Raw genomic sequence first — 27452 nt, forward strand, 5'->3', positions numbered from 1 at the left:
TGAACTAGAATTGAACTAGATTGAACTAGAATTGAACTAGAACTGAACTAGATCTGAACTAGAACTGAACTAGAACTGAACTAGAACTGAACTAGAACTGAACTAGAACTGAACTAGAACTGAACGAGAACTGAACGAGAACTGAACTAGAACTGAACTAAAACTGAACTAGAACTGAACTAGAACTGAACTAGAACTGAACTAGAACTGAACTAGAACTGAACTAGAACTGAACTAGAACTGAACTAGAACTGAACTAGAACTGAACTAGAACTGAACTAGAACTGAACTAGAACTGAACTAGAACTGAACTAGAACTGAACTAGAACTGAACTAGAACTGAACTAGAACTGAACGAGAACTGAACGAGAACTGAACTAGAACTGAACTAAAACTGAACTAGAACTGAACTAGAACTGAACTAGAACTGAACTAGAACTGAACTAGAACTGAACTAGAACTGAACTAGAACTGAACTAGAAGAACTGAACTAGAACTGAACTAGAACTGAACTAGAACTGAACTAGAACTGAACTAGAAACTGAACTAGAACTGAACTAGAACTGAACTAGAACTGAACTAGAACTGAACTAGAACTGAACTAGAAACTGAACTAGAACTGAACTAGAACTGAACTAGAACTGAACTAGAACTGAACTAGAACTGAACTAGAACTGAACTAGAACTGAACTAGAACTGAACTAGAACTGAACTAGAACTGAACTAGAACTGAACTAGAACTGAACTAGAACTGAACTAGAACTGAACTAGAACTGAACTACAACTGAACTAGAACTAGAACTGAACTAGAACTAGAACTAGAACTGAACTAGAACTGAACTAGAACTGAACTAGAACTGAACTAGAACTGAACTAGAACTGAACTAGAACTGAACTAGAACTGAACTAGAACTGAACTAGAACTGAACTAGAACTGAACTGGAACTGAACTAGAACTGAACTAGAACTGAACTAGAACTGAACTAGAACTGAACTAGAACTGAACTAGAACTGAACTAGAACTGAACTAGAACTGAACTAGAACTGAACTAGAACTGAACTAGAACTGAACTAGAACTGAACTAGAACTGAACTAGAACTGAACTAGAACTGAACTAGAACTGAACTAGAACTGAACTAGAACTGAACTAGAACTGAACTAGAACTGAACTAGAACTGAACTAGAACTGAACTAGAACTGAACTAGAACTGAACTAGAACTGAACTAGAACTGAACTAGAACTGAACTAGAACTGAACTAGAACTGAACTAGAACTGAACTAGAACTGAACTAGAACTGAACTAGAACTGAACTAGAACTGAACTAGAACTGAACTAGAACTGAACTAGAACTGAACTAGAACTGAACTAGATGAATAGAACTGAACAGAACTGAAAGAACTAGAACTGAACTAGAACTGAACTAGAACTGAACTAGAACTGAACTAGAACTGAACTAGAACTGAACTAGAACTGAACTAGAACTGAACTAGAACTGAACTAGAACTGAACTAGAACTGAACTAGAACTGAACTAGAACTGAACTAGAACTGAACTAGAACTGAACTAGAACTGAACTAGAACTGAACTGGAACTAGAACTGAGCTAGAAATGAACTTTTAAATTAAAAAGTCTATTAAGATTTTACTAATTAATGTTATTTGTTATACTTACATGCGACTTCATAATAATTTTAATGTACATACATACACTCGAAACAAAATGTTAGTTAGACAGGTTAAAATTTTTCTTACTTTCTTTACGAAAATTTCTTTCAGAAAAAACATGCATAAAAGTTAATAATTTATTAAACTGTCGTGCGTCATTAGAAACAAAACAAAGAACAACATTAAAAGTTAAACAATAATTAACAAGGACAAGACAACATATAAAAAGACAAACAATAAAAAGCTGAAAACGACATAACAAACGTATATAGAAATGACCATGAAATAATGAGTGGCAACATATTAACGTTTTTTTTTTTTGTAACAATTTTCAAATCCGTAGCAAATTTAACAAAAATACTATAATTTTATTTTGGGTTTTTTGTAAACAGAAACAAAATTTCGTTTGTTTTTTTCCAAACGACAGTTTATAAATTATTAACTTTATTTTCTTTTACTTGATGGTTAAACAGGTGTAAAGATTTCTTAGAGGAACTTATTTTTAAGTTGTTTAAAAGAATGAAAAAAAATTACCTTTTGTTTTTTTTATCAATTTTAGTTAAAAAGAATTTGTGTTTTATATTTTGTGATTTTTTTCGTTATTTAAAAGTAATAGGTATTAAAATATATAGGTATTACTGCCTTTGTACGGATCCACAAAATCTTGCTAAGAAAAATTTAAAAAAATGTAATTATAGAGAGATTTTTTTTGGGTTGATAGAAGTTTAGTTAAGAGAATTTTTAAAAGAAATGTTTTGAAAATGCGATTGTAAGTCTGTTTGGTGTATGGTTGTAATGTGTATTAAAATGGTGTAATTTTTTATTAAAATGTAATTGATTTAAGTGTAAAATTAAAAAAAAAATACAAGTAATATTTCTATATTCGGCTATGCCGAATCTTATATACCCTTCGCCAAGTATGTTAAAAAAAACTGTTTTTATTTATTTTGTATCTCTGCACACATGTCACACATAACATACACACAAACAAATATAAACTGTAGCAAAAAGACATATTAACAGTTGTACTGAATACAGCAACAAACATACAAAAAAAAAATACACAGCTGAATAAAACCAAATACATCTCCACACGCACATGTACATCTTTATCCAATTCACAGTGTTGTTGTTGCTTTTTTAACAAAGCATGAAAAATGTGGCTTTTCTGATGAAATTTTCAGAGGTTGTCTCGGATTTTTGCTCATATCTCCGTTTTTTATAGACCGATTTTGCTGATTTTAAATAGCGATCTTCTCGAAAGCATGTCTAACTGAATTATTGAAGATTCGGATCTCGCCGATATCTGGGGACCTCTAAAAACTGATTTCAACAGACAGACAGACAGACGGGCTCCCCCCGGGGGCATGTTACCTTGGCGAAGACCTCCGCCTTGGTGTTATTGATTGCAATCCCGGGGTATAAAGAGGGCCCAATACCTCCAATCTGACCGGGATTGAAAAATTGGTGTTTTCAGTCTACTGCTTGGCTTAGTCCTTGCATAGATTGCCAGAGGTCAGACCAGAGCACCGCATAATCTGGTACTACGGGTGGCCAGTTGCCCGCAGGACTATGTCCTGGCTGGTTAGTTGGTTGAGGTTCCTTCGGGATCCACATGTGGCTGTGGTTTAAACCCAAATTCGCGGGGAGAGTAAGTGGCGGTTAAAAGACTGATGCATGATAATAGTCAATATTTCGGGATAAGTTCGGTGCTGTTGCCGAAACAATAGATACCCCGCAGTCGAGTGACTGTGGGACTAAGCGTTGGAAATGATTAGATAGCCCAAGTACTCCAGCAAAGTACTTGTGCATGGACCGGTTAAGACCAATGTACAAAAATTCTTCTTCATTGAAAAACAAATGGGTGATTGTAGACCGTTCTCGAGTCTACCCAGTGGTTGAAAAAGACCACCGTGGGATAAGGCCATCAAGGCAGGTGCTTACGTAAAACTCTCGATATTCCCAAATTCATTTTACCTTGATAAACCTCCTTCATTTTAGTGTTATTGTAATTTATGCTTAATACACTCGTATTTTGACAAAAAGGTTCAAAATTTTTCTTTAATGTTCACAACATTATTCAGCATTATCAATTTAAATGCTTTAGTATGAAAACTTAATTACACTTTATTTTTGTAACAGTTGTAGGGTATTATATTGTTTTCTCTTGAAATGATTTGACTTGAAATAAAATCAGACAATCACGTAAAATGGTACCAACGTAAACTGAAGCTTGCACAATGATCTTAATGGATTCGTATTTTACTCCACTGATTACGTCTCTAGATGCTGTTGAACTGAAATGATGTTTTTGCACATGGAAAGCTAAGCAACGCGACTGTAATAGTCACAGTTTAGATAGCTCAAGTACCTTGTATATGGACCGACACTCGCGTTTAAGGTACACAAATGGGCGATGGATTCGTATTTTGGTCCACCGATTACTTCTCTAGGTGCTGTTGACGAATCATGGTTGAGAACTGAAATTATTTTTTTTTTCATCTCGAAAGCAAAGCAACAGGACTGCAGTAGTCATAGACTAGATGGCTCGATTACTTTGGTAAACTGCTTGCAGATAGACCGGGTTTAAGGTACATAAATGGACTGTGGTGAGTTGTATAATAAGTTTACCCTGTGTTGAAAAGTTCATCACTATAGTAAGGAGGGTATTTTGCGTTTGTGCCGATGTTTGTAATACCCAATCGGATTAGAATCTCTTTCTAAGGCGATTAAGCTATGTCCGTCTGTCTGTCCGAACGTCTGTCTCTGTGTCAATGAAAACATTGTACGCACGCCGTAATTTTCAAGATAATTTGATGAAATTTGGCACACACTCTTCATTTCGTCCAAGAACGAATTCCATTGAAATTGGTCAGTTCATTATTTCTCCTAATCCCCATACAATCGTTCCCCTCCATATAGGCCCTTTTGTCTTATAACAACGTTAAATGTAAACTTAGTCAATAGAACTTTAAATGACACAACCGATTTTTTGTAATCATCGGACATCGATAAAGTATCTATTAACGTTAACCATTTTGCCTTTAGCCAAATCACTTACCTAACTTTATTTTATCTGACATGACTCTGGAGTTCTACTGAAAATTGCACTTTAAATTCTATTTATTGTTATTTTTTTAATAATAAAACGCCAATAAAATATTTTTGCCTTTTTTAAATCATTATTATTATTATTTTTTTGTTGTTTGTTTGTTAAGGATTTATAAGCCTTTATTTGATGTTATTTTTTTTTTGTTTGTTAAATTGTTTTTGGTTTCTAGAAATTTAATCTAATACTTAATGTTACAAACAAGTGGATATTAAATAGTAATTAAATGCATAAATAAATAAGTTTTTTCTTGAAATAAATAGAGGAATAAATAAATAAATATTTATGTATATAATGAAATAAATTAATACTTAAATTAACATAAATATTAATAAAATACTTTTTAAAATAAAATAAGTCTTGTGGTTGTCTTAAAAAAACTAGAAATTAAATATTTATAAAATTATTTAACTTAAAGGAATATTTGGTATAAAATGTTAAGAGTTTACAAACTCTAAAATACAAAAAGGAAAAAGAACGGTAACATTTCCATAAAAGTTTACTCTTCTTGCTTAGGTGTGTAAAGTTTTAAATACACTGCTTGGTGTAGAGAAAAGATTTCTCTTCTCTTTTTGCTTAGGTGAGTAAAGCTTCAAACTAACTGCTTGTTTTATGTTTTCTCACCTTTTAAAGCATAAGAGAAAACATGTTTCTTCTCTTTTTGCTAAGGTGAGTAAAGCATTAAACTAATTGCTTAGGTGTGTTCACACCATTCTCTTCTCTTCTTACTTGGTTGTTAAAAGCATTAGATAAACTGTTTAGACGTGTATATTTGGTATCCGTTTCCTTTTTTTATATTTTAGAGTTTGTTTTTCTCTTCAGTTTGTTTGTTTTGCTTTAATTTTCTTTTTTGTTGATTTCTTATAAAAATAAACTTATTGCAAACTTAATTATGTTTTGCTTTTTTTCTCAATAAATAAATTAATAAATTATAGAAATTATTCATGGTTTTGTGGGGAAATATACACATATAATACACAGACATAAGAAAAATGTTTATAACATACACATAGACTTTTTTTTAATAATTTTTTTTATAATTTTTTTCTGCATTTTTGTTAATTTTTTATGAATTTTTTTTTTTGGTATTTTTTTATTTTTTTTTTTTTAAATTTAATATTTTTAATAATAAACTTTGTTTAAGTTTTCTTTTTTCTGTTAAACTACTGGCTAAATCTTAAGGCTAAAACTTAGAAAAAAACTATTTATAGTTTTTTCTTACTAAATATTTATTTTTATTTAAGTTTCTAAGTTTCTTTTTATTTTAAATATTTTTTTTAAAGTTTTTGTTTGCTTCAAAAATTCTTTGTATTTTCTTTAATATTTAATAACAAAAAAAATTTTCATTTTGGAAAAACTTACAGTCATTTTTATTTACTATTTACCTTACATATTTTTTTCTTTCAGTGTATAAACAGAAAATATATTTATGTGTTTTTTTAAGTTTTAATATAAAATTCTATTTTGTGGTTTTTTAAGCCAAGGCTTTCTTTTACTTAGATTTGGTTTGTTTTGCTTGTTATTAGTTTTATATTAAAGTCTATTTACAGTTAATTAAGGTTTAACTAAATATGTACCTCACCATGATTTTGGGTTAAAACATATTTTACTTGGCTGGCTGTTTGACCATTGTTGGCCATTATAAGATTTACATGGGGTGAAGCAGGTGTAGTTCTCACCTCCTGATCTTCTACTAATTCTTCATCATCATCATCATCGTTTTCATCTTCACAAAAAGAATAACCTAAATCTTCTTCCTCATTCTCTTGTGCTGCAGAGTTTTTGCTTAATTGCTTATTATTTTGCTGTTGCAGTGAATGAAACAGTTCTAGCTGATGTAAGTTATGTCTACTACCAGCTTGATTACTGGTCCATAGTTCGGGATTGGATTTAGTTAACATTTCTAAAGCTTCCAGAGAAGCTGCTGGATTTAGAGCAGTAGAAACTGGTCGTGGTGAGTCTAATGCGTTTAAGTCTTTGTGTTCATTTGATTTTGTAGTTCTCTGTTGCTCATAGGGCTTGAAAACTTTGGCTAAGTCCTGTTCGCTTAAAATGCCTTTTTCTAAGGGGACTTGAGAGATTTCTGCATGATCTTTTGTTTTACTCTCAGAAGAATCAAACACTAATGATTTGCGAGCTAAAAATGTTGTAGAACGTTTTGGAGAGTTTGTAGTAATGCTGCGAGTATCGGTTTGGCTACTCAGAGGGGAATGTTTGAGTGATTGATCTTTGTGTAAGAGAGTTTTGTGATCCTGAGTTAATCTACTTATAGGGAAAGCTTTTTGAGAATTAGGAAAATCTTCGGGATTTGTGTTATAATGTCTATCACTATTAGCATTAAGATCTGTTTTCTTAAGCTCAGATACCTGAGAAGGCCTGTGAATAGTAGTGACTTTGGTAGAGTTTGAAGGTTGAGGAAAATCTTTTGAAGCCAATTTTCTAGAAGAATTTCTATTCTCATTCATGTCTAAAACATAATTTTCAGAATTTTTGGAGATTTTGGAAGAAATAGACCCCTTTGGAGAGTTTGTAGACTTAAGGGAATCCTCTGAAATTAACTGACTTTGAGCATTTCTATTCTCATCCATAAAGAAAGCATAATTTTCGGAATTTTTGAAAGTTTTAGAAAGAGTGGAAACTTTTGGAGAGTTTTGGAAATACTCTTTGATATTTTTGGAATCTTTATGAACTTGAGCCTTTATAGGCAGCTGATTAGTATTGGAATTATCAGAAGAACATAAAACATTTCTTCTCTCACTATCTAAAGAATTTTGTGGAGTTTTGGAAAAATTGGATACATTCGAAGAGCCTGAAGACTTTATACTATCATTACGAACACAACTGTTTGAAGAGGTTCTATAAACTTGACTATTAATACCACTATCTACAGATTCCTGGGAATGGAATTGTACGGAGGAAGAGGAGGAAACTTTTGGTGAATTGGGAGACTTGAAACTTTCCTTACGGACACATCGAGCCACCGAGTAATCGGGCTCTACCTTTGCAGAAGCGGTACTTTGATTCGATCTTTTAAATGAGGAGACTTTTGGGGAATTAGAAGTTGTTTCCCGCTCCAAATGCTTAGGTGTTTCAACCTTTGTTGCTGAAGTTTGGCAAGCTTTCTCTTCTTCTGCCTCACTTTGATAAGTATCAGTTTCTATGACAGTTTTCAGGAGAGATTTCTGCGCAGATTCATCTTTCATTAAACAAGAATCGGTCTCTGTAACGGATTTAAGTAAATTAAGAGCTTGTGGAGAGTTAATAATATGTTGAGCATTGCCATTATCCTCTCTTCTAGGCTTAACTGTTTCAAGAGAATCTTTGCTTGCCTGAGCTAAGGTTTGAGATGTGAAGTGTATATCTTCATATAGAGGGTTGGTTTGCGAATTGCCTTTAAATTCCCTTAAACTTATAGAACTAGCCTCTTCTACCTCAGAAGTTTGCGAAGAATAGGGATCATTAAGAAAGTCTTCTTGTCGTTTTAAACGCTGTGTTAAATTTGTAAAGTCACCCGAGTCCATATATTTCTCTTCATCTTTTAGAAACATCTCAACGGTGCCCACATATTCCCTAACATAGTCAATAGAATCCTCACTTTCTTCAGAAGGTTGTATGGGTTTAAAACTAACATTCTCATCGAGTTTATAGGGACGAAATACTAAAGGACCCTGCTTAGCATAAGGTTGAGTACTAGAAATATCTGGTGAGGAGTCTTGGGATTCTAATGAACTTTGTTGTTGTTGCTGTTGCAACCTAAATTGTTGTAGCTTACACATGTGTTGGCCAGCCACTGTTTGTGTGGGCTGAAAATGAAAACTATGATATTTACGTAAAGGTAATTTAACAGGACGTTCCATAAAACCCTCTATTTGGGAAGGTGTTGTTGTTGCTTTTGCTGTATTTGTGTTATCTTCTAATGTTGGATATTGTTTAGTGTTATTAGACAAACATCTATTATGACCATTTCTAACCACTTGATTGACATAACTCTTATTTTTTTCTACACTATCCACCACATCACAATTTAAGCTCCGATGTGGTTGACTAAATGTTTGTTCACCCTTATCCTTATACTTATGGGTGGCATTGGTAGCGACAGCGTTAACATTATACTCATTATCATCAACATGTATGATGACTTCATTATATGTTCGCTTCTTATCATCAAAAGCAATTTTACAATTGTTGTTGTTATTGTTGTGGGTAGCATTTTTGTGCATTAGCATTTGTTGTTGATGATGTGTGGCAAATTGTTGGTGTGATGGTGTTGTTGTTATTGTTGCTGCTGCAACTGTATTACATGCTGGGGAGTATGATAATGATGATGTAGATTGTTGATTTTTGTTGTATTGTTGTAGGCCAGTTTGTTGTTGTTGTGATTTATAAGGGCTACATGCTGTTGATGATTGGGTGTCATTGGCTGTTGTTGTTGTTGCTGCTGCTGCCTTGAACGCGTTCGCGGATTTGGTGCAATAATTGTAGGTTTTATTGTTGTTGCTGCTGCTGCTGCTGATGTTATTGATGTTGTTGTTATTAGATTGTCGTCGACATTCGTTGATGTGCTTGATATGTGCGTAGGGGTCGCTGATAGTCTGTCGTCGATGTAATTTCTTATGACAGGTGGTGGCGGTGGCGGCGGCAGGATTTGTTGCTAAAAATGGATTATTTGCAAGGGATTTGCGTTTGTTTAGCTGGTTAGTTGCAGTTATTTTAGTGTGTAGTTATGTGTTTAGTTTTCATTTCAATTTAGTGTTGCGGTTAGTTTTTGTTTAAAACCAAAAAAAATTTAAATATTATTTTACAAAAAAAGCAACAGAAACATAAAATCCATTAAATTAATTTAGTGTTAACATGCACATTTGTTGTTTTTATTTTTTTGGGTGGGGAGTTGGACAGGACAAACACATTTAACAATTTTCGTTTATGAAAAGAAACAAAAAATAAATTTAAAATAAAAATCAAATTAGTATCAAAAAAAAAACTTTAATTGCAAAATTAAATAAAAAGTTTATAGAATTAATTTTAATAAATTTTTAAAGGAGTGAAATATTATTTGTCAAGAGTAATAAATACAAATAGTTTTGGCAAATTATCCTACTGGTTTTAATTTTAAGCTTTTCTATTCAACATTTTTAATTTCCCACAAAACTCTCAAAACTTGATTCGCACTATTTTAAAGTTCTCATCACTTTAAGCTTTTTTGTTCAATATTTTGTTATTATTTTAATTCTCACTAACTTAAGCTTTTATATTGTACAAGATCTTCCTCCGCCGGTTAAAATCTATAATTGCTCTACAGCACTTAAAACTTTTTGCTTTTATAAAAAAGCTTTTATGCAAAATTTTTATTTTTACCTGATTTGCGACTGAAAAATTGTATGATTTATTTTACAAAAGTTTTAAGCTATTTCTACTCAAAAATGAAAGCTTTATAAATCTGTAGAACTTGAAGGATTAAACTTTCATATAAAACGTTACTTTTATAGAATGAAATCAAAAAGGTTCCTCCTTAAGCCGCTGCTAATATCATCACATTTGTCATGCTTACTAAAGCTATAAAAATTGTACAAAAACATTTGGAAAGCTTTACTTTTAATTTCGTAAAAGCTTTTTTAGACGCTTTTCAACTGAAGTTTAATACAAGTAAATAGTAGTTTTTTCACAACATAAAAGAGCTTTTAGGTTAACAATACTTATATGAGCTTTTTTAAGTTTATACGTCGTTCTGAATAATGCAAGCATTTTTTATATTGTATATATTTAACTATATAAAAGCTTTTAGCGCTTTCCTAATCTTTCAAAAGTTCTATTGATTTTTCTGTTTACGGAAAGCTTTTTTTATATGTTTTATATATTTTATTGTTTTTGCTGCTGAAAAGCTTTTAAAATCCTTTAGAATTGGAAACTTTCTGCAAAGTGAAAAAGATTTTTAACTAAAAATTTTCTAAATACAAAATTTTATATCAAAAGCTCTTTATTCAATATCAAGTCAGTTTTAACCAAAACTTTTCTTTGACTTAAGCATTTTAATTGTAAATAATTAAGCTAAAAGCTGTTTATGTAATGCTTTTAAATTTAATTCTCTTCCTGAAAAAGAATTAACGTTCTTCTATTAAATCACTTAAAAGCTTTAGTTTACCAACAGTTTTAGAAATGTTTTCAATATTGCTGATCCATTAATTTTTTGGGTGGTATTCATAGATATTTTCTCAAAGCTTTTGAAATTCTTTCAAGCGTTTCGAAAAGTTTTAACAATTGAACCTTTGGAGGCTGCGCTGAACTATTGTAATGTTTTTGCATTTTGTTTTGTTCTAAAGAACTTTTGATACTTTTAGCTTTTAAAGTACGTTTATGTTTGTGCTACGATTTGTAAGTTTAAACACTTGTGTCATTGAAGATTACATAAAACATTATTTTTAACAATTTCGAGTTGTTTTGATTGATTTATTATAAAGATCATATAAAACTTTAAACTTTCAAGAATATTTTCGCGATTCAAAAGCTTTTTTAATTTCTAAATTAATTATCTGATTTTAAACATTTTTTACACCTTTTAAAATGTGAGAACTTTTCCAAAAGCTTTTTATTACAGCTATTTTTCGTGTAAAACCCTGTTATACTCTTTAAACTATGAAAGCTTTTATATAAAGCTTTCAATATTTAAAAATCTTATTGTTTAGACAGGTTAGACTTTGGAATTATAAGAAACCCTATATGTAAATTGAAAGCTTTCACTGTTTAGCTTTACAAAAGTTCACACTAATAATTCTAGCCTACTGGTCCAAAAAGTGGATATTATGTCCGTTTTAAAAGCTTTTCAAGCTTATAAATTTTTCTCGTCAAGCACTACTCTAAAATTTTTACTCCTTTAAAAACATAAAAGTACAAATAAGAAAGCATTAACAAAAGCTTTAAAGCACATTTAAATACACACACTCTTGTATTTGTATTGTTTGTTTTTCACTAATACTCCTCTTTAACACAAAAACTTACCTCCATATGATTAATAAGAGCACCCTGACCATTAAGTCTTTGCTGCTGCTGTTGTTGTTGCTTTTTACATTTAACTCTTCCTCCAGCATTACTGCCGCTAGCACTAACACTGCTAGCCACCGAAAGTGAGGAAGAAGAATGAGCATGGGCATGATGGCCCAATTGATATTGTTCAAACTCTTCCGGTGTTGAGATTTCAGGTGGTTGCTGATGACGATTACAACGCTGATTGATAGCGCTTAATGAAGATTTATTATTACCTCCACCGCCGCTATACAGAGATGTAGTGGAGGACAGAGAAATGGGATCATTGCAGGTGTTGTCATTTTGTGATGATGAGGCGGACTCGTAGGCCGAGGTGGCCATAGTTGAAGAGGGTGAGGAAGGCCTTTCTAAATTAGAGATATTGTTAGAGTTATGCTGCTGAGGTGGTTGCTGATCATTAACATTCATATAGAGAGGAGTGGGAGGCACTCGGGGAGCCGGTTTTTTGTGTGACGAATTAAAATGGGCGGTTACGGCTGTATGAGCCAGAGTTTGATTTTTATGACCCTTGGGAGTTTTTGGGGTTTTAGGAGTTCTAGGCATTTTACCCGGAGGTGGAGTGCTGCCCGGTGTCTGTGTGCTAGAGGGCAAGGGTGTTACACATTCATATGATGAATTCGAAATGCCCGAGTCACTGCGATATATACTCAGACGTTCGGGTTCTATAAGATTTAAATCCTCTTTAGGCTGGTGTTGGCGTTGGTGATGTTTTTTCTTAGGACCCTGTGATCCTCCCGCAATGCCATACGGCAAGGGATGTAATACAACAGTAGCTGTTTGAGCGGAACCATTTAGACCCTCAGGTAATTCCATATCACTAACAGCTGCATTATGAACTTGCACGGCATCATTAACATTCTCATAAGCGGGAGGATCATAGAAATTCATATGAGGATTTCTTACAGGGCCCTTGGGATCAATATCGCCAAGGCTACCACCAGCAAAAGAATGATGTCTTTTACATTTATTCGTTGAAGACAATAGTGAACCGAAAACTCCTCCTCCTCCTCCAGTTGAGCCTGCGGCGGTAGAGCCATTAAATGAGTGATTGATATTTAAGGCTGTGGCAGCTGCTGATGATTTGTTGCTCTGCTGCTGCTGTTTCTGTTTGTTACTGTTGCCGGTGAATTTCAAAGAATAGAAACGTTTATCCTCCAATTTATCGGCAAATGTTTTACGTTTTCCTTGTCTTTTCATGGAAGCTGTCTGATAATTTCCCGTCTGCAGATCATCATCACCAGATGTATCGAATTTCTTGAAATTGCTAACAGCCAAAAAGGGATTTGTTGATTTTTGTTGCGGCTGTTGACGTTCGACCACAGCGTATGTATTGAAATCATGTTCAATTGCATTTATCAGTTGAGAGGAGGCGCCAGCTATGCCACCTGCATTATTAAACTTTTGTGAAAATTGTTGATGAGTCTGCTGTTGAGAATGAGGATGTTGCTGTTGTTGTTGTTGCTGCTGTTGTTGTTGCTGATAGTATTCTGTGTAGCTTTTGGGAAAGCAATTATTGAGATTATATGTCATTTGATGAGGATTTGTGTTTGTCGTTGCTGTTGCTATTGTTGAATTGTTGCTGCCATTATGCACTATAATACCGGCATCATTTCTAACAATATTTGCTGCTGTTGAATTTGGCATTAATGTCTGCATACCAGGCAATGTTGCTGATGCATTGGTTGTTGCTGGATGGCGATTGTAGGGCATGGTACTGTATTGTTGTTGTTGCTGCTGATGATAATACTGTTGTGTATGTGGCTGTTGTGTTTCCGTTTCATGTTCATCGTAATAGTTTGCTTGTATTGTTGTTGCTGCTGTTCCTGTATTTTGGCTGATATTTCCATTGAGTCTCTTGGGTCGTGGTACACTGCGCACCACATTTGTGTTGTTATTAAAATTTGTAGGAGTCGTAGGAGTAGTAAACTATTTATTTTTTCATATTTTTGTTCGTTTTGTTAGGGGTTTTTTTTTTGTTTTAATTTCCAGTGTTTTATTTTTAAGAGTGTGTTTGTTTTTTGTTTGTTTGGAGGGGTAGCATTATTTGGCGCATTTTGATTTTAATTACAGTAGCACAAGCATTTCAAGCATTAGTTGTTTTGTTATTAATTATTAATATTTTTTTGTTTTTGTAGTAGGGAGCGGGTTTTTAATGCACACATATAAAATAAACGTAAAAAAAGATATAAAGAAATGGGTTATTTTTTGTATTTACGTTTAGTTTAATAATATAGTTAGGGTTAATTAAGGGTTTTAGGGTTAATTATACATTAATATTAATAAAAAAAATCGATTTATTTTCTGGTTGTGGGAGAAAAATACTGTAAAGGGTGTTTAAAAATAAATACATTGAGATAATTTTGGTGATTTAAAATAAAGAATAACATCTAGGAAAATTTAAAAAGTAATATTCTGTTTTGAAAAGCTTTTAAAATTGATTACATTATTTAAAACACAACTACTTCTGTGCAGTACAACTCAAGCCTTCTTTTCAATATATCTAAAAAAGGTATAAGCAAAGAGCTCTCCTTATAGTTTTGTTTGTTCTGTTGGCTTAAGTAGTGTTAGCGCAACAAAACTAAAGAGAAAGTGAGAGAGACCTTTACCGGTATAATAACTAAAATATGTCAGTCTATATCTTACTTTCAAATAGATATTTTCCGAAAATGAATTTCAAACTTAATAGCATCTCGTTCTGTGAATTAGGAAAAAACTACAGAGTATGATAATCGTTTAAAGATCTTCTAAGGTAAATATTGTCTGTATTCCAGCTTTTTTAAAAAGGGAGAAAAACTTCGATATCTAAGATTTCTCACTTCAAGCATTTTGGGAACGTCTCTAGAGAACCTATATATTAGGTTAAGAGTAGATTGAAAATAAGACTCCAGTTTAGACTTTCCTATAGATGTTAAAAAAGGCCTAACTCAAGTTTTAACTCTAGACTAAATTTGACCCTAGACTCAACTCTAGGACAGATTTAAGATTAAAATTTATACACGACTCTTGGCCAGACTTAAGATCAAACTTTAAACTTGACTTTAAAGAATAAAAAAGACTAAAATCTAAATTGTGTACTCAAAACCAAACTCTAGGATCGATCCTAAACATGTCTTTAGACTAGATTATATACTAGGCCTTATACGAGACTATGACCATGCTATATACCCTCGACTAGACTTCATATAAGATTCAAAACTATAGACCAAAATCTAAACTAAACTATAAAATAGACTCTAGACTGAACTCTTGACTAGAACATAGACTATACTGTAGACTTTAATCTAGTCTGAAATCAGGACTAGAGTGTAGACTATACTCTAAACTAGGTATTAGACTAAGCTGTAGACTATATTATAGGTTATATTTTATAACACACATTGGAATGGGTTCAATAATAAACTCTAACATAGACTAGAGGTCACAATGATAGCTAGACAGGACTGAAGACTGAACTCTGGATTAGAACTGTTGACTTCAATATATTCTGGAATCAGGACTAGAGTATAGATTATACTCTAAACTAGGCATTAGACTTAGCCATGGACTATACTTTAGATTATATTCTATAATAGACACTGGATCGGATTCAATACTAAACTCTCAACTAAACTAGACTCTTGGGTATTCGCGGATTTACATTATTCTCGATTAGTGTCAGTGATGATCCCAAGTCTGTAGACTAGATTTAAGAATATACTCTACCAAAATCTAGCCTATTATCTAAAATATTATCTAGAGTAGACTTTTGACTATACCTTCGACTAGACTCCAGATATGACTTAATACAAGACTCATTACTTGAATATAGACTAGACTTCAAACTTGACAGTAAGAAGAGTAGGCTTTAACTTCAACTCTAGAATATATCGTATACTAGACTTCATACTAAACTCTGGACTCGACGATTGACTAGATTTTAGACCAGACTCCTGATTAGATTTAAAACTGACTCTAGACTAGACTTAAGACTAGACTTTGACTTTGCTAAACTTTAATTTAGAATAGACTTTTAACTAGACTCTAGACCAGACTTCAGACTATACCAAAATCTGTACTTCAGTGTAGATTAAACTCTAGTAGTGATCCTAAACTAGAGCTTATATTAGACTAGACTTTATACTAGATTCCGTCCTATACTCTAGACAAAGGTTAGATTCTATACAATGCTTTGAGTTAGACTTCAGACTAAACTCAACTTCCAGCTAGGCTCTAGACTTAACTCTTGACTACTCTTGCTTAAACTGTAGACTAGTATCTTGACTTTAAACAAGATTCTAAATTAGATTTTTGATTAGACTCTGGATTAGACTATACCAGACTCAGACTAGATTTTTTTTTTGTAGTAAACTCTGCAAGACTTTTGATTAGACACCACATTAGGCTCCAGACTTTACTCGACTCCATACTAGACATTAGTCTAGACTCTATACGTATACCTTGTACTAATACTCTAAACACCAGACTAGACGCTAAGCTTCAGTTTAGTTTTTTTCGTTAGACTCTACACCAGTAAAAGGCAGAGAGTAAAAAAAATAGTTCTCTGATTGGAGAGTACTCTGCATTAGTCCCTAGACTACACTCTTGAGTATACTTAAATAAAAAATAGTTCTCTGACTGGATAGAACTATGCATTGGTCTCTAGACTAGACTCTTGAGTATACTCTAACCTAAATTCTTATAAAGGCTTTAGACCAGCGAAAGGAAGAAAAGATAGTTCTCTGACTGGACAGTACTCTGTATCGGTCTTTAGATTAGACTCTTGTGTATACTTAAATAAAAAATAGTTCTCTAGACTAGACTCAAATAAAAAATAGTTCTCTGACTAGACAGTACTCTGTCTTCATCTCTAGACTAGACTCTTGAGTATACTCTAGACTAGAATCTTGTTAAGGCTCTAGACTAGAATCTAGACTAGTTTTTAGAGTAGTATCGCAAATAGAATCAAGACTTAAGAGAATATTGTAATCTTAGTCTGTAAAATGTAAATATTATATAGTTTTAAGTCTAAAGTAAACACATGAATCTAGACTACACTAGTAACTAGACTAACCTATATCCTTGGCTAGACTAACCTATATCCTTGACGAGACTTCAGACAATACTATAGACTAGTCTCTAATTGAATAAAAAAAATCAGTAAAGATTTTAAGGCTGGAGGTCCACACCTCGCGTTCTACGCTTTTTCGCATTCTATGCGTCTGTCAACAACTTAAAGTAGATCTACTTTCATCTTTTATAAGCGTCACAAAGGGTACACGAACATGTCACCTGATTTTGGCATTTTATATCTTTATTTAATGCGTATTTATCAATTTGAATAAAATAAAATTAGTTTAGTGATAAAAAAATGTATAAAACTATATAACGACATGATTTCACATTTGATTTGTTTTGATGTATATCGATAATTTGTGATTAAAAAAGGAAAAAAATGTTTAGAAGGATATCGCAGAATAATATCTTTCTACAAAATCCTAACCACTAACTGTAGTTGTGAACTTAAAATAACGCTCTAAATAGAGAAAATAGGTTACACCTGTGTTCGGTATACGTGAAAAAGTTAAGATACGATACGATCTAAAGGGGTAAGCTTTTGCACAAACTTTTACACACCTTTTATAAAAATATATGTTTTTTTACAAAAAATTTTAAAAGCTTTTCAAAAATGTGTTAAAAAATTTCTTAAAATTACAACAAATATAAAATTCTTAATAATAAAAAATTTATAATAACAAAATTTACCTAAATTAAAACAAGAATACAAAGTAATTGTTTTAAAAATAAAGAGTAATTAAATAAAATTAAAAAATATATAAATAAAGAAATATTTAAAAGAAAATCAATAAACTTAAACTAAAATTAAATTAGAAAAAAAATCGAAACCAAAAACAAATTTTATTTTAATAAAATTAGCTTAAGAACTAAAAAAAAGGCAAAAATATTATAAAGAAAATGGAAAGTTTTTTTTTTAGACAAAAATATTTGCTAAAAGAAAATATAACAACGATCATACATATGTTTCTAAGAAATTAAAAAAAAATGTTTAAACAAATATACAAACAACAACTAATTTTATAAAAATAAATAAAATTAATAATTTCTTTTGTTTGCACTAAATATACATTTAGAAAAAAAATTTTTTTAAGAGAATAAAAACGCGTTTTTTTATACACACAAACGAGTAGAAAAAGAAAACGCTAAAATGCTTTTTTTTTTGATTAACGAAATAATGAAATGATAATTGTGATAAGACAATACAATAGTTAAAGAGCTAAAATTATTATAAAATATAGACATTAAGCCATGAGTAGAAATGAAATGTGTGAATAATGTGGTGAAAGAAAATTTTGATGAAATGTTTTGAGTTTTTTTTTTTCACTAAATATATAACAAAATGTGTGTTAAAGCGTTCTTTTGAATAAAAAAAAGAAAACCATACTTTTACAGAAAAAAGTGTGTTTTTTAAATAAAATTACAAAAAAATAAGAAAATAAATTTAAACAAAAAGTTGTGCTAAGTACCTTGTTAGGAGCCGTTTGTAGACCATGGAAGGGCAAATTCTCATACTCTCCAGGTTCCGTTAATGGATCCGCCATAGAAGACGACTTCTCTTGTACTGCTGTTGTGAAATTCATTCCAAAAAAAGAACAACAGCATTTATCCAGTTGCCACAACAAAAGGTTGTTCACACACAGATTTTTTGTTTGTTTTTTCAAGTTATAGTTAAGTTGTTGTGGTTGTTGTAAATGTTAAAGTTGTTGTTATACGTTACATGTTATTGCGGGGGGGATAGCGCGTTATTGGTATTTTTTTCAATATGGAGTAAATAAAAATTTTCAAAAAAAAGGAAATAAATTAAAAACAAAATTATTAATATTTTAAAGTAAAAAAAAAATATATTAAAAATATTAAATTTAAATAATTAAAATTAACTTAAGTTATAAACTTAGAAAGAGAGTAAAAAAATCTGTGAAAATCATTAAGTAGTTAAATTTTAAAGATTTTTTAATTTTATTTTTTTTTTAATTTTCAATTTGATTTTAAAATTTCTCAAAACAAAAATTTTTTAAAAATGTTTTACATATCTAAACTGATGCAATAATTTTTAACCACTTAATGTTTATATGTTTCTTAAGGTAAAAATCTATTCAAATAAACTTAATTCTTAAACAAATAAAAGAAAAATCATCAAAATTTTTAAAACAAAACTATAATAAAGAAAATCTTCTTAAAAAAACTGGTGTTATTTTTTTTTTTCTATTTTTAGTAAAGAGAAAATATTTCATTAAAAAAAACAATCATGCTTCTTTCATCACTAAAACACAACAATTTAAATAAGTTAAATAAAAGCAACACATTTTTCTAAAATTTAACACAAAATTTTCAAATTATAGTTAATAAGAAATTTAAAGAAAAAAAGACATAAATTGAATAATATTTTGTAAAAAAAATCTTTGAAAACTTGTCTGTCTGTCTGTACCTATAATAAACCTTGTTTAAAAGCAAATATTGAGGGTATAACTTAAAAAATCTGGTAGTCCAAATATCATTGCTGTTTACAGAAGCCAAACTCAATCTTAAATCAAGTGTATTTCAAAGGGATTTGGTTTTTGGGTCTATTAAGTAAAGCTTTTAATACATTGGGCTAAGATCGCTTAGCGCAATTAAAAAGAGCTTAAAGTTGAATCGAAATTGAGATCTCATTGAAACCTACTCAAGCAGTAATTTGAGAACGTGCAAAACCAACAGGATTCATCTCAAAGCAGGGAAATGGGGTACCGTTCGAATTGCAGACGTGAAACTTTGAAATGATATTGAATTGATAAAATATGAATCCTTGTGGTTTGAACAAAGATCCAACCACAACCTTAACAACCCTAAGAATTGTGAAATGATGAAATCTGCCTTAACCATTATAATGCAAACGATCAGATGTGGTTTAAACAAAGATCGCTTAGTACAATCAAAAAAGCTTTCTCTTGAATTGGGAAAATTGTTCGATCTCTTTGCATAATCATTGTAAGCTATACAAGCAGTAATCTCAAAAGGTTAAAAAGAGCAAGATTCATTCAAAAGCCTGAAAATTGGGCACGATTCAAGAGGCTTTGAAATGGTGCAAGAATGCTACAAAAAATAAACTTTTGGAGAATTAGTAAAGCTTTATATATGACCCACGTTACCAAGTAATGTTGTCCACTGATGTTTTAAAAGCTCGATGACAAATAGATGTTGCAAAGCAACTACAGATTGAACACTATCAAAGATGATCGTTTTTGCACCAAATCATCCCTTTCAATGAAAAATTGATCTATTATGATAAGACAAAGCATAAGAGATTGTATGTAAAGTCCGACATACCAGAAGAATTGATACCTTTATGACGATCCTACGAATTATGAAATGGTGAAATCTGCCTTGGCCATCGTAAGAAAACCTATTGTAATTGCAAACGATCAGATATGGGAGTTATACAAAGATCGTCAAGAGCGGCCAGAACAAACTTTAGTTGAGAATTGTCTTCAATATCTTTGCAAAATTATTAAAACTTACTTAAGCATTAAGTTTTAAGAAAATTAGGTACCATTTTAATAAGAAACTCTTAGAGAGACATACGATCACTTATATTTTGTGGAAGTTTTATAAACGATACTAATTTCCATTTAGTATTGTGTGTCCAAGTTTTAAAAGCTCGATAACAGGCAAATAGCTATAGTTAAGGCATTGCTGCTTGAAAGCTTCAAAGGATGATCATTTTTACATCGAACCATTATATTCAATGAACAATTTATCAATTACGGTAAGAGATCTGCCAATCAGCTGAACTGGCAAAAGTATTTGGAGGAACAAGAACAATTCCACGGATTATGCTTTGATCGTCATAGGAAATCTGATACGATTGCAAATGATTTATCTGAAGTGAGAAATAAAGGAAAAATACGATCAGAACATGCGGGCAGATATGTCCATTGTGACATATTGCGAAGGTGGTGGGGAAAGTTATTTCTTATTTCACAGACAGACGGACGGACTATCATACAGATGAATAGAAAGACCAAGAGATAGATAACATCCAGGCATTAAAAAAGACAGACAGATGGACAAACAGAAAGACGGACAAACTGACTGACTAATAGGCTGACAGACTACCATACAGACAGGTTGACAGACTGACGGACAGAAAGACCGACAGCCATATATAGATAAAAAACTAGCCACGCATTCAGACAGACATATAGAGATACAGAAAGATAGCTAGACGGACAGAGTTTACATAAAACAGTTTACATGGACGTAAAGTCAGACAGACAGACAGACGGACAGCCATATAGATGGATCCAGGCATTGAAACTGACTGACAGAAAGACAGACTGACTGACTGAGAGACTGATATGCTGATAGACTGGCAGACAGAAAGACAGCCATAATTAGATGAAAAGAAAGCCAGACATTCAGACAGACATATAGAGATACAAAAAGATAGATAGACAGATATAAAGACATACAGAGAGATAAATATACAGACATACGGACGAACATAGCAAAATAGACGAAGAAAATTATTCTAAGCCGATTGGTCATTCGCGCTTCACTTGTCGTTCAACAAATTAAAAACTTTTTTTTACAAAATTTGTTTAACAATTAGCAAAAACTTACGAATATTTAAAAAAATCTCTTTTATCAACTAAAATTAAACAAAAATTATATTTCTTTGTAAAAAGGCAAAAAACAAATTGTATGCTAAACTTCGAAAAAAAATCACCGCAAAGCAAAGTTAAGGAAGGCTTTTTGTTAAATTTAAAAAAGGTTAGGCGAAACAAAAACACAAATTAGATTCTTTAATAACTTTGACAAAAAAAACTGCTTACTTGTTTCTGTTGTTGTAGTTTATTTAATTGATTTAATAAATAGTTTTGTTCAATAATATCATAAATATTTTGATCATAATTAAATAAGTACTTCACACGATGAAGAATTCAAGATTACTTACACAAAGAAATTAAAACAATTATTAAGAAAAAATAGTTTTTTAAACAATTTAACAACAGCAATAAAGATAATAACACTTAAACGTTAGGTGAACGAATTAAATTAAAACAAAGTTTACATAATAAACAACAAATTTGGGAAAGGGGAAAATGTGAAAAGCTTAGGGGGGGTATACTCTTTGATTAGATAAGCTTTAGCAGAACATACACTTTTAGTTAAGAAGAAGCAGCGGAAACTGTGACTATTAGATTAAGTTGTAATAGCCGAAAGCTTTATGGAAAAAATTATAGAAAACTTTAAAGTTTTTTATTTTATCTAAAATTTGTTTGTTTATTTTGGCACATTAGATGAAATTATAAAGCTAAAGTTTTAAAGAAATTTGTTTTCAGACAAAAGCTTATTAGGACTTAAAAAAGCTTTCTTTTAAATTAAGTCCTTAAATGATAGTGATTGATCTTACAATGATGTTTACTATGGATTTCAATGTTTGTTATTGTTGAAATTGAAATGCATTATAATAAGCATTACAAAAGCTTTATGTTAGAGTAGAGAGAATTTATCTTAAAAGCTTTGCTATACTAACCTGGTTTGTTGTTTAAGCTTTACATAAGTTGTCTATCAGATAAAAATTAAACCATTATTTCCTCAATAGAATCAAAAACTTGAGGTTCTTAAAGTAATGAAAAGAAAAGCTTTTACTAACCGAAAATATTTACATATATAGATGAAATACTGCATTAAAATGTAAACACATGGATGAAGTTTGATATGTAAATATAAAGCTTTTTTAAAATGACTTCAATTAAGAACTATTTTATAGCTTTGGGGAATCTAAACTTATATAAAGTTAAAAGTGTTGAGACCTGATTTTTTTTCTAAAGGAAAAAGCTTCCTTAATTTATTTGAAGAGGGAAAAAAGTTAACAATATTTTAAAGCTTTGAAGAGCTTTTACTTTTTTTAATAACATTTCATAAACTCCCTTAAAAAGTGATAATACTTAAAAAAGCTTTTGTTATGAAATTAACAAGTTTTTTTTGGAGCATTTCTATTTTCATTTTGGATCATATAGATAACGATAAAAGCTTTCCTTAAGCTTTCGCTTATATTCAGACTTTCAGACTTTCTATTTGAACATGAAATCATTTACATTCCAAAAAGGCTTTTCTTGAGCTTTCGATTATATTCAAAAAAGTTTTTTATAAAAGCAAAATAATTTTCTAACAAGAAAATTATTTTGCTTTAGTTTTGTTAGAAAAAAAGCTATTTAGAAATTTCTTTTGCAAAAGTTGATATTTCTATCGAATTTGTTGTTAACTTTGGTTTTGTAAGATATAGAAAGCTTTCTTTTATATACATTAAAAATATTTTAGAATCCTTTGCTTTCAGCAAAAAGCTTTTCTTGTAAAGTTTGAACTTGAACTTGTATTTGTTTCTGTAAAACATGGAGAACTATTACACTTTGATATCGAATCAAAAGCTTTTTCAAAATTAGAAAAAACTTTAGTATATATTTCATTTTTAAGCTTTTGCGTAAAGCATGAAAGCTTATATAAGAATGTTATTCTTAGAATGTTATTCTATTCAGCAAAGAGCTTTTCTATTAAAGTTTGAACTTGAACTTGTACTGGTTTCTGTAAAACGTGGAAAACTAATTTATTTTGATAACGAATCTGAAACTTTTTCAGAATTAGAAAAAGTTTTAGTTTATATTTTATTTTTAAGCTTTTGCTTACAGATTAAAAGCTTATTTAAGAATGTTATTCTATTGGAAACTTATACTTAAAGCTTTTGCTTTTTCATCCCCCTAAACTTTATACATTTCCTTTCCTTCATAATAACTTTAACAAAATAAGAATTCTACCAATAATTATTGGAGCTTTTAGACTTTTATAATGACATTATTTTATGCATGATTGATATGAATGATGGAACAAAAACAAAAAAAACTAAAACTGAAATGGAGAAAAAAAAAATAAAATTAAAAACCAAAAATCTTACTTTGAACTTTTTCGATTTTCTGCGATTTCTCCGTTTGACTGGCTGAACGCTTCAGAGGCGTAACAGCCATTCGTATGATGGGAGGTGGCCGTGGTGGCGGTGTGGGTGCTTTTAGTATACCCTTGCGCTGAACAGAACTCTGACTGGGATTTCGTGATATTACGCGGCTCGACACTATAGTCGATGGTATAGATTGTATAACCGTTGTTACGGATCTGTCGTTGGGCATTATGGCGGCGGCATGGCGTTCGTCTGCGGTTATGTTTTGTGGAGGGTGATTGATATTTAAGGAAGGCGACATTGAGATCACTGATACTGGTAATGGGTGTTGTTGCTGTGGTTGTTGATGTTGTTCTTGTGTTGTTTGTGGAGTGTATTGAATGGTTGTTGTCTTGGCTGGTGTTTGTTGTTGAGCTTGTGCTGTGGTTGTGATCAGTCCTATAGTATTTAAGATTTCTGTATCATTGTTGTTGTTTTGAGATGTTATGCAAGTGTTGGTTGTAGTGGTGATTGTGTTGCTACTACTTAAGTGTGAGTCAGTTTTTCTGGCTGTGGTTTTAGCACATTTTTTATAAGTAACTAAAGTGAGTTTTTTCAAAATTAAAAATAAAATTAAAAAAAAATTAAGCAAATTATAAAGAAAATGTAAAGCAAACTTAAAAGAAATGAAATTAAATAAAAATAAAAAAGTAAAATTAATTATTACCACTGCCACTGCTGCGTATGCCTTTCAAACGATGTTCCGTGCTAAAAGGAGATTTGCTAGTTCGTTGAGACGAGGTGGCCTCTGAACGTTTCCAAAATTTTCCACCCAATAAACCCACATGACTTCTTTGACTATCACGACAGCCATCGGTTTTAGTGGATCTTTTGAAAAACATATTACTAAAGAAAAGCTCAACTTTTTTGAAATTTGAAAGTTTAACATTCAAATGTGTTATTTCCGTTTCGTTTGAAGGATTTCCTAGATTAGTTGCTATTTCCTGTTGTTGTATATCCTCATCATTTTCATGTGTACGAGTTAATTCCAAAGTATTTGCTTCCTCTGTTAATGCATCTGTAGTTGTGGGTAAATTTATTACATAAGGTGTAGTTGTAACTGTCAAATTTGTTGCAATTGTTTGTTTACCTCTTTTAGGTAAAGTTTGACATAATGATAATTGCTGTTTACTGCTGCTATCGTGCTCATTAGCCTCCACCTTAAGTGCTTGTAAATCTTGCTGGTCATGCAGTGGTTGTTGTTGTTGCTGTTGCTGTATATTAGCTTGTCTACCAATACGTCCCAGAGTCATGGTAGCTGAAGATGGTCTAGTGACATTGAGTAATGTTGTTTGTGTTGTATTGGTGGCAGCACTATTATTAAGTGTTGATGAAGATACCGAACTGTCATTTACTGTCGAGTTGGCTGTCAAATTAGCCAAAGTAGCAGTCGGTTTTAAAGTCATGCGATTAACGGCTAAATTTTCTTTAGTATCACTGCTGACATGCACCATAACACCTGGTCTCAATGGCCAGCGGGGTGGTGATTTGGGTATCTGTGCACCCGCACCACCTAAGCGTACACTTAGTGTGGGTGTAGTAACTAAAGTAGTTGTTGTTGTTGTTGGCGGTGTTGTAATAGTAGTGGAGGTATTGTTGACAGTAGTTGCTGTTGTAGTGCTATTTATTATATGTTGCAATATATCTGTATTATTTGTATTATCATTGTTGTTATTATTGTTGCCACTACCACTATTGCTACATGTTAATGTGTTTGTTGCTGTGGTGTTACTTAAATGTTTTGTAAGTATGGGCGTTGTTTGTATGGGTGTTGTTGATTGTGTTGCTGTTGTTTGTATCATAATGGGTGTTGCTTTTACACTATTGACATTATCCTTACATTGACCACCGGCCATGGCCGGCAGTAACATATTGCTTATAATGGGCACCTTAAGTGTATCGGGCAATACCGTATTGGCTGATAACACTTGCGGCATATGCGGTTGATATGATAAAACACTTTGGTTTTTTTTTTGTATATTATGAATTTTTATGCATTATTTTGTAAATGTTTTTATTCAATGGCAATTTGTGATGAAATTGTTGGTTATTGATGATTTTTTTTATTTTTATTGTATTTGTGGTAATGATGTTATGTTTTTTTAAAAAATGTAATATTTTTTTTATTAAAAAAAAGCATTTACAACAAGCCACAACATATTTTAAACACATACAACATACAGGTTTACATAAGCCAAAATTTATATATTTTTTTGTGCAATTATAAATGAAACGAAATAAAAAAAGATTAATAAAAAAACATAAATTAAAAATTAAAATAAAAATAAAATTTTACAAAGAAAACAAAGATTAAGCTTAAATATACTACACAAAAAGCTAAGAAGAAAACTTGAAATTTCAAAGTTATTTTTGTATATAAATCATACAATCCTTTCGTGTTGTTGAGTCTCAAGATGTACCCTTGTTAGATCCATTTGTGCTTAAAGCTTGTCTGTGAATCTCATACAATTGCCACACAGTTCATAATGTTCACAGATGTCAGATTGATCATCATTGGCTAAAGTGTCTGGATATTAAAAAGATAGTTGTGGAAATCCTACAAAATTCTTATAGTATCATTGATTTTTTGCATTATGTAAGTTGCAGTATTATATCTCTACGAATCTTTCTTAAAAACTTTGGTTCATATTATTGACTCATTTTGCAATAGCTCTCCGATATGTGCTGTTGTCGTTAATTTTAGCGAGGATCCTTTCCTTTGCCTTCCACTTTTTCGGTTTATTCTTTAATTGTTTCAAAATTGACTTAACGATGGCAGTAAATGCGATATGTTCAACCTAAGACCATATTTCATTGTAAGAGATTCATCAAGTCTATAGGTTTACTTATTATCTAACAGTCTGAAGATAATAAGAGCAATAAGCATCCATCTAAGATGTATTGTTCTATAAGATAGTCATAATTGAAAACTTCTCTAAAGGTAAGTTTTTGCAAAATCGTTTCATTCAACGATTGCTGAATTACAAACAGGGACGAAAGATTCCCATACGATCGTTTGTAATACCAAATTAGATGAAGCAACTTGAAAGATTCCCATAAGACCGTTTGTAATACTAAATAATGATGAAGCAAACTGAAGAAGAACGAGAAGTTCCTTCCGAACACATTTGCTCTTTATCAGCCGGCGGTTTTAGGCAAATGTAGAACAAAGGAGAACGAGAAGTTTCTTCTGAACACATTGTTCATGGCAAGTTGTTCAAAATATCTTGCTGGTGATAATTTTTATTCATCAAGAACACTGATTGCAAAATTATAAAGAAATGCATTCAGAACATAGACGATAATTTCATTCATAGTTTCGTTATGATTTTTTTCATAATCTGATCACATAACCGAGCTTTTGATAAGTTATTAATTATGGCTAAATTTCATAAACCTTATGATCCCCGTACGTGTGAGCAACATATCTAACAGCTTTTAAACTTAATTGTGTTTTTATATACGATGTATAAATTGGTTTTATTCATAAATAATGTTGTACACCAATGCGTATGAGAATAATTTATATTGTAAAATACTCATACGCCTAAGTATACACACATTATTAAAGATTTTGAAATCTATGCTATTAAGGACTTTGACGTTTAACTAG

The 27452-nt window shown here is 31.4% G+C and overlaps 1 protein-coding gene across 7 annotated transcripts in view; it reads right to left on the bottom strand.

Moving 5' to 3' along the window:
- Positions 1-6143: 6143 nt before the first annotated feature.
- The window catches only part of LOC124420456 (uncharacterized protein DDB_G0283357-like), a 37257-nt gene continuing 15948 nt past the window's right edge, over positions 6144-27452 (bottom strand). For 2 of the 7 annotated variants that reach the window (XM_046953293.1, XM_046953292.1), the window contains exons 5-10: positions 24930-25798; positions 24507-24857; positions 23801-24379; positions 18336-18433; positions 11770-13740; positions 6144-9467 (exon numbers count right to left, since the gene is read on the bottom strand). In XM_046953293.1, the coding sequence (XP_046809249.1) occupies positions 6342-9467; positions 11770-13740; positions 18336-18433; positions 23801-24379; positions 24507-24857; positions 24930-25798 (6994 nt within the window). In that variant the 3' untranslated portion in view covers positions 6144-6341. Of the gene's footprint in view, positions 9468-11769; positions 13741-18335; positions 18434-23800; positions 24380-24506; positions 24858-24929; positions 25799-27452 lie in introns of those variants that run through there. The other 5 variants (XM_046953295.1, XM_046953294.1, XM_046953291.1 and 2 more) reach the window with 4 other exon arrangements.

Source organism: Lucilia cuprina, chromosome 5, assembly GCF_022045245.1.
Source record: "Lucilia cuprina isolate Lc7/37 chromosome 5, ASM2204524v1, whole genome shotgun sequence".
Lineage (NCBI taxonomy): Eukaryota > Metazoa > Arthropoda > Insecta > Diptera > Calliphoridae > Lucilia > Lucilia cuprina.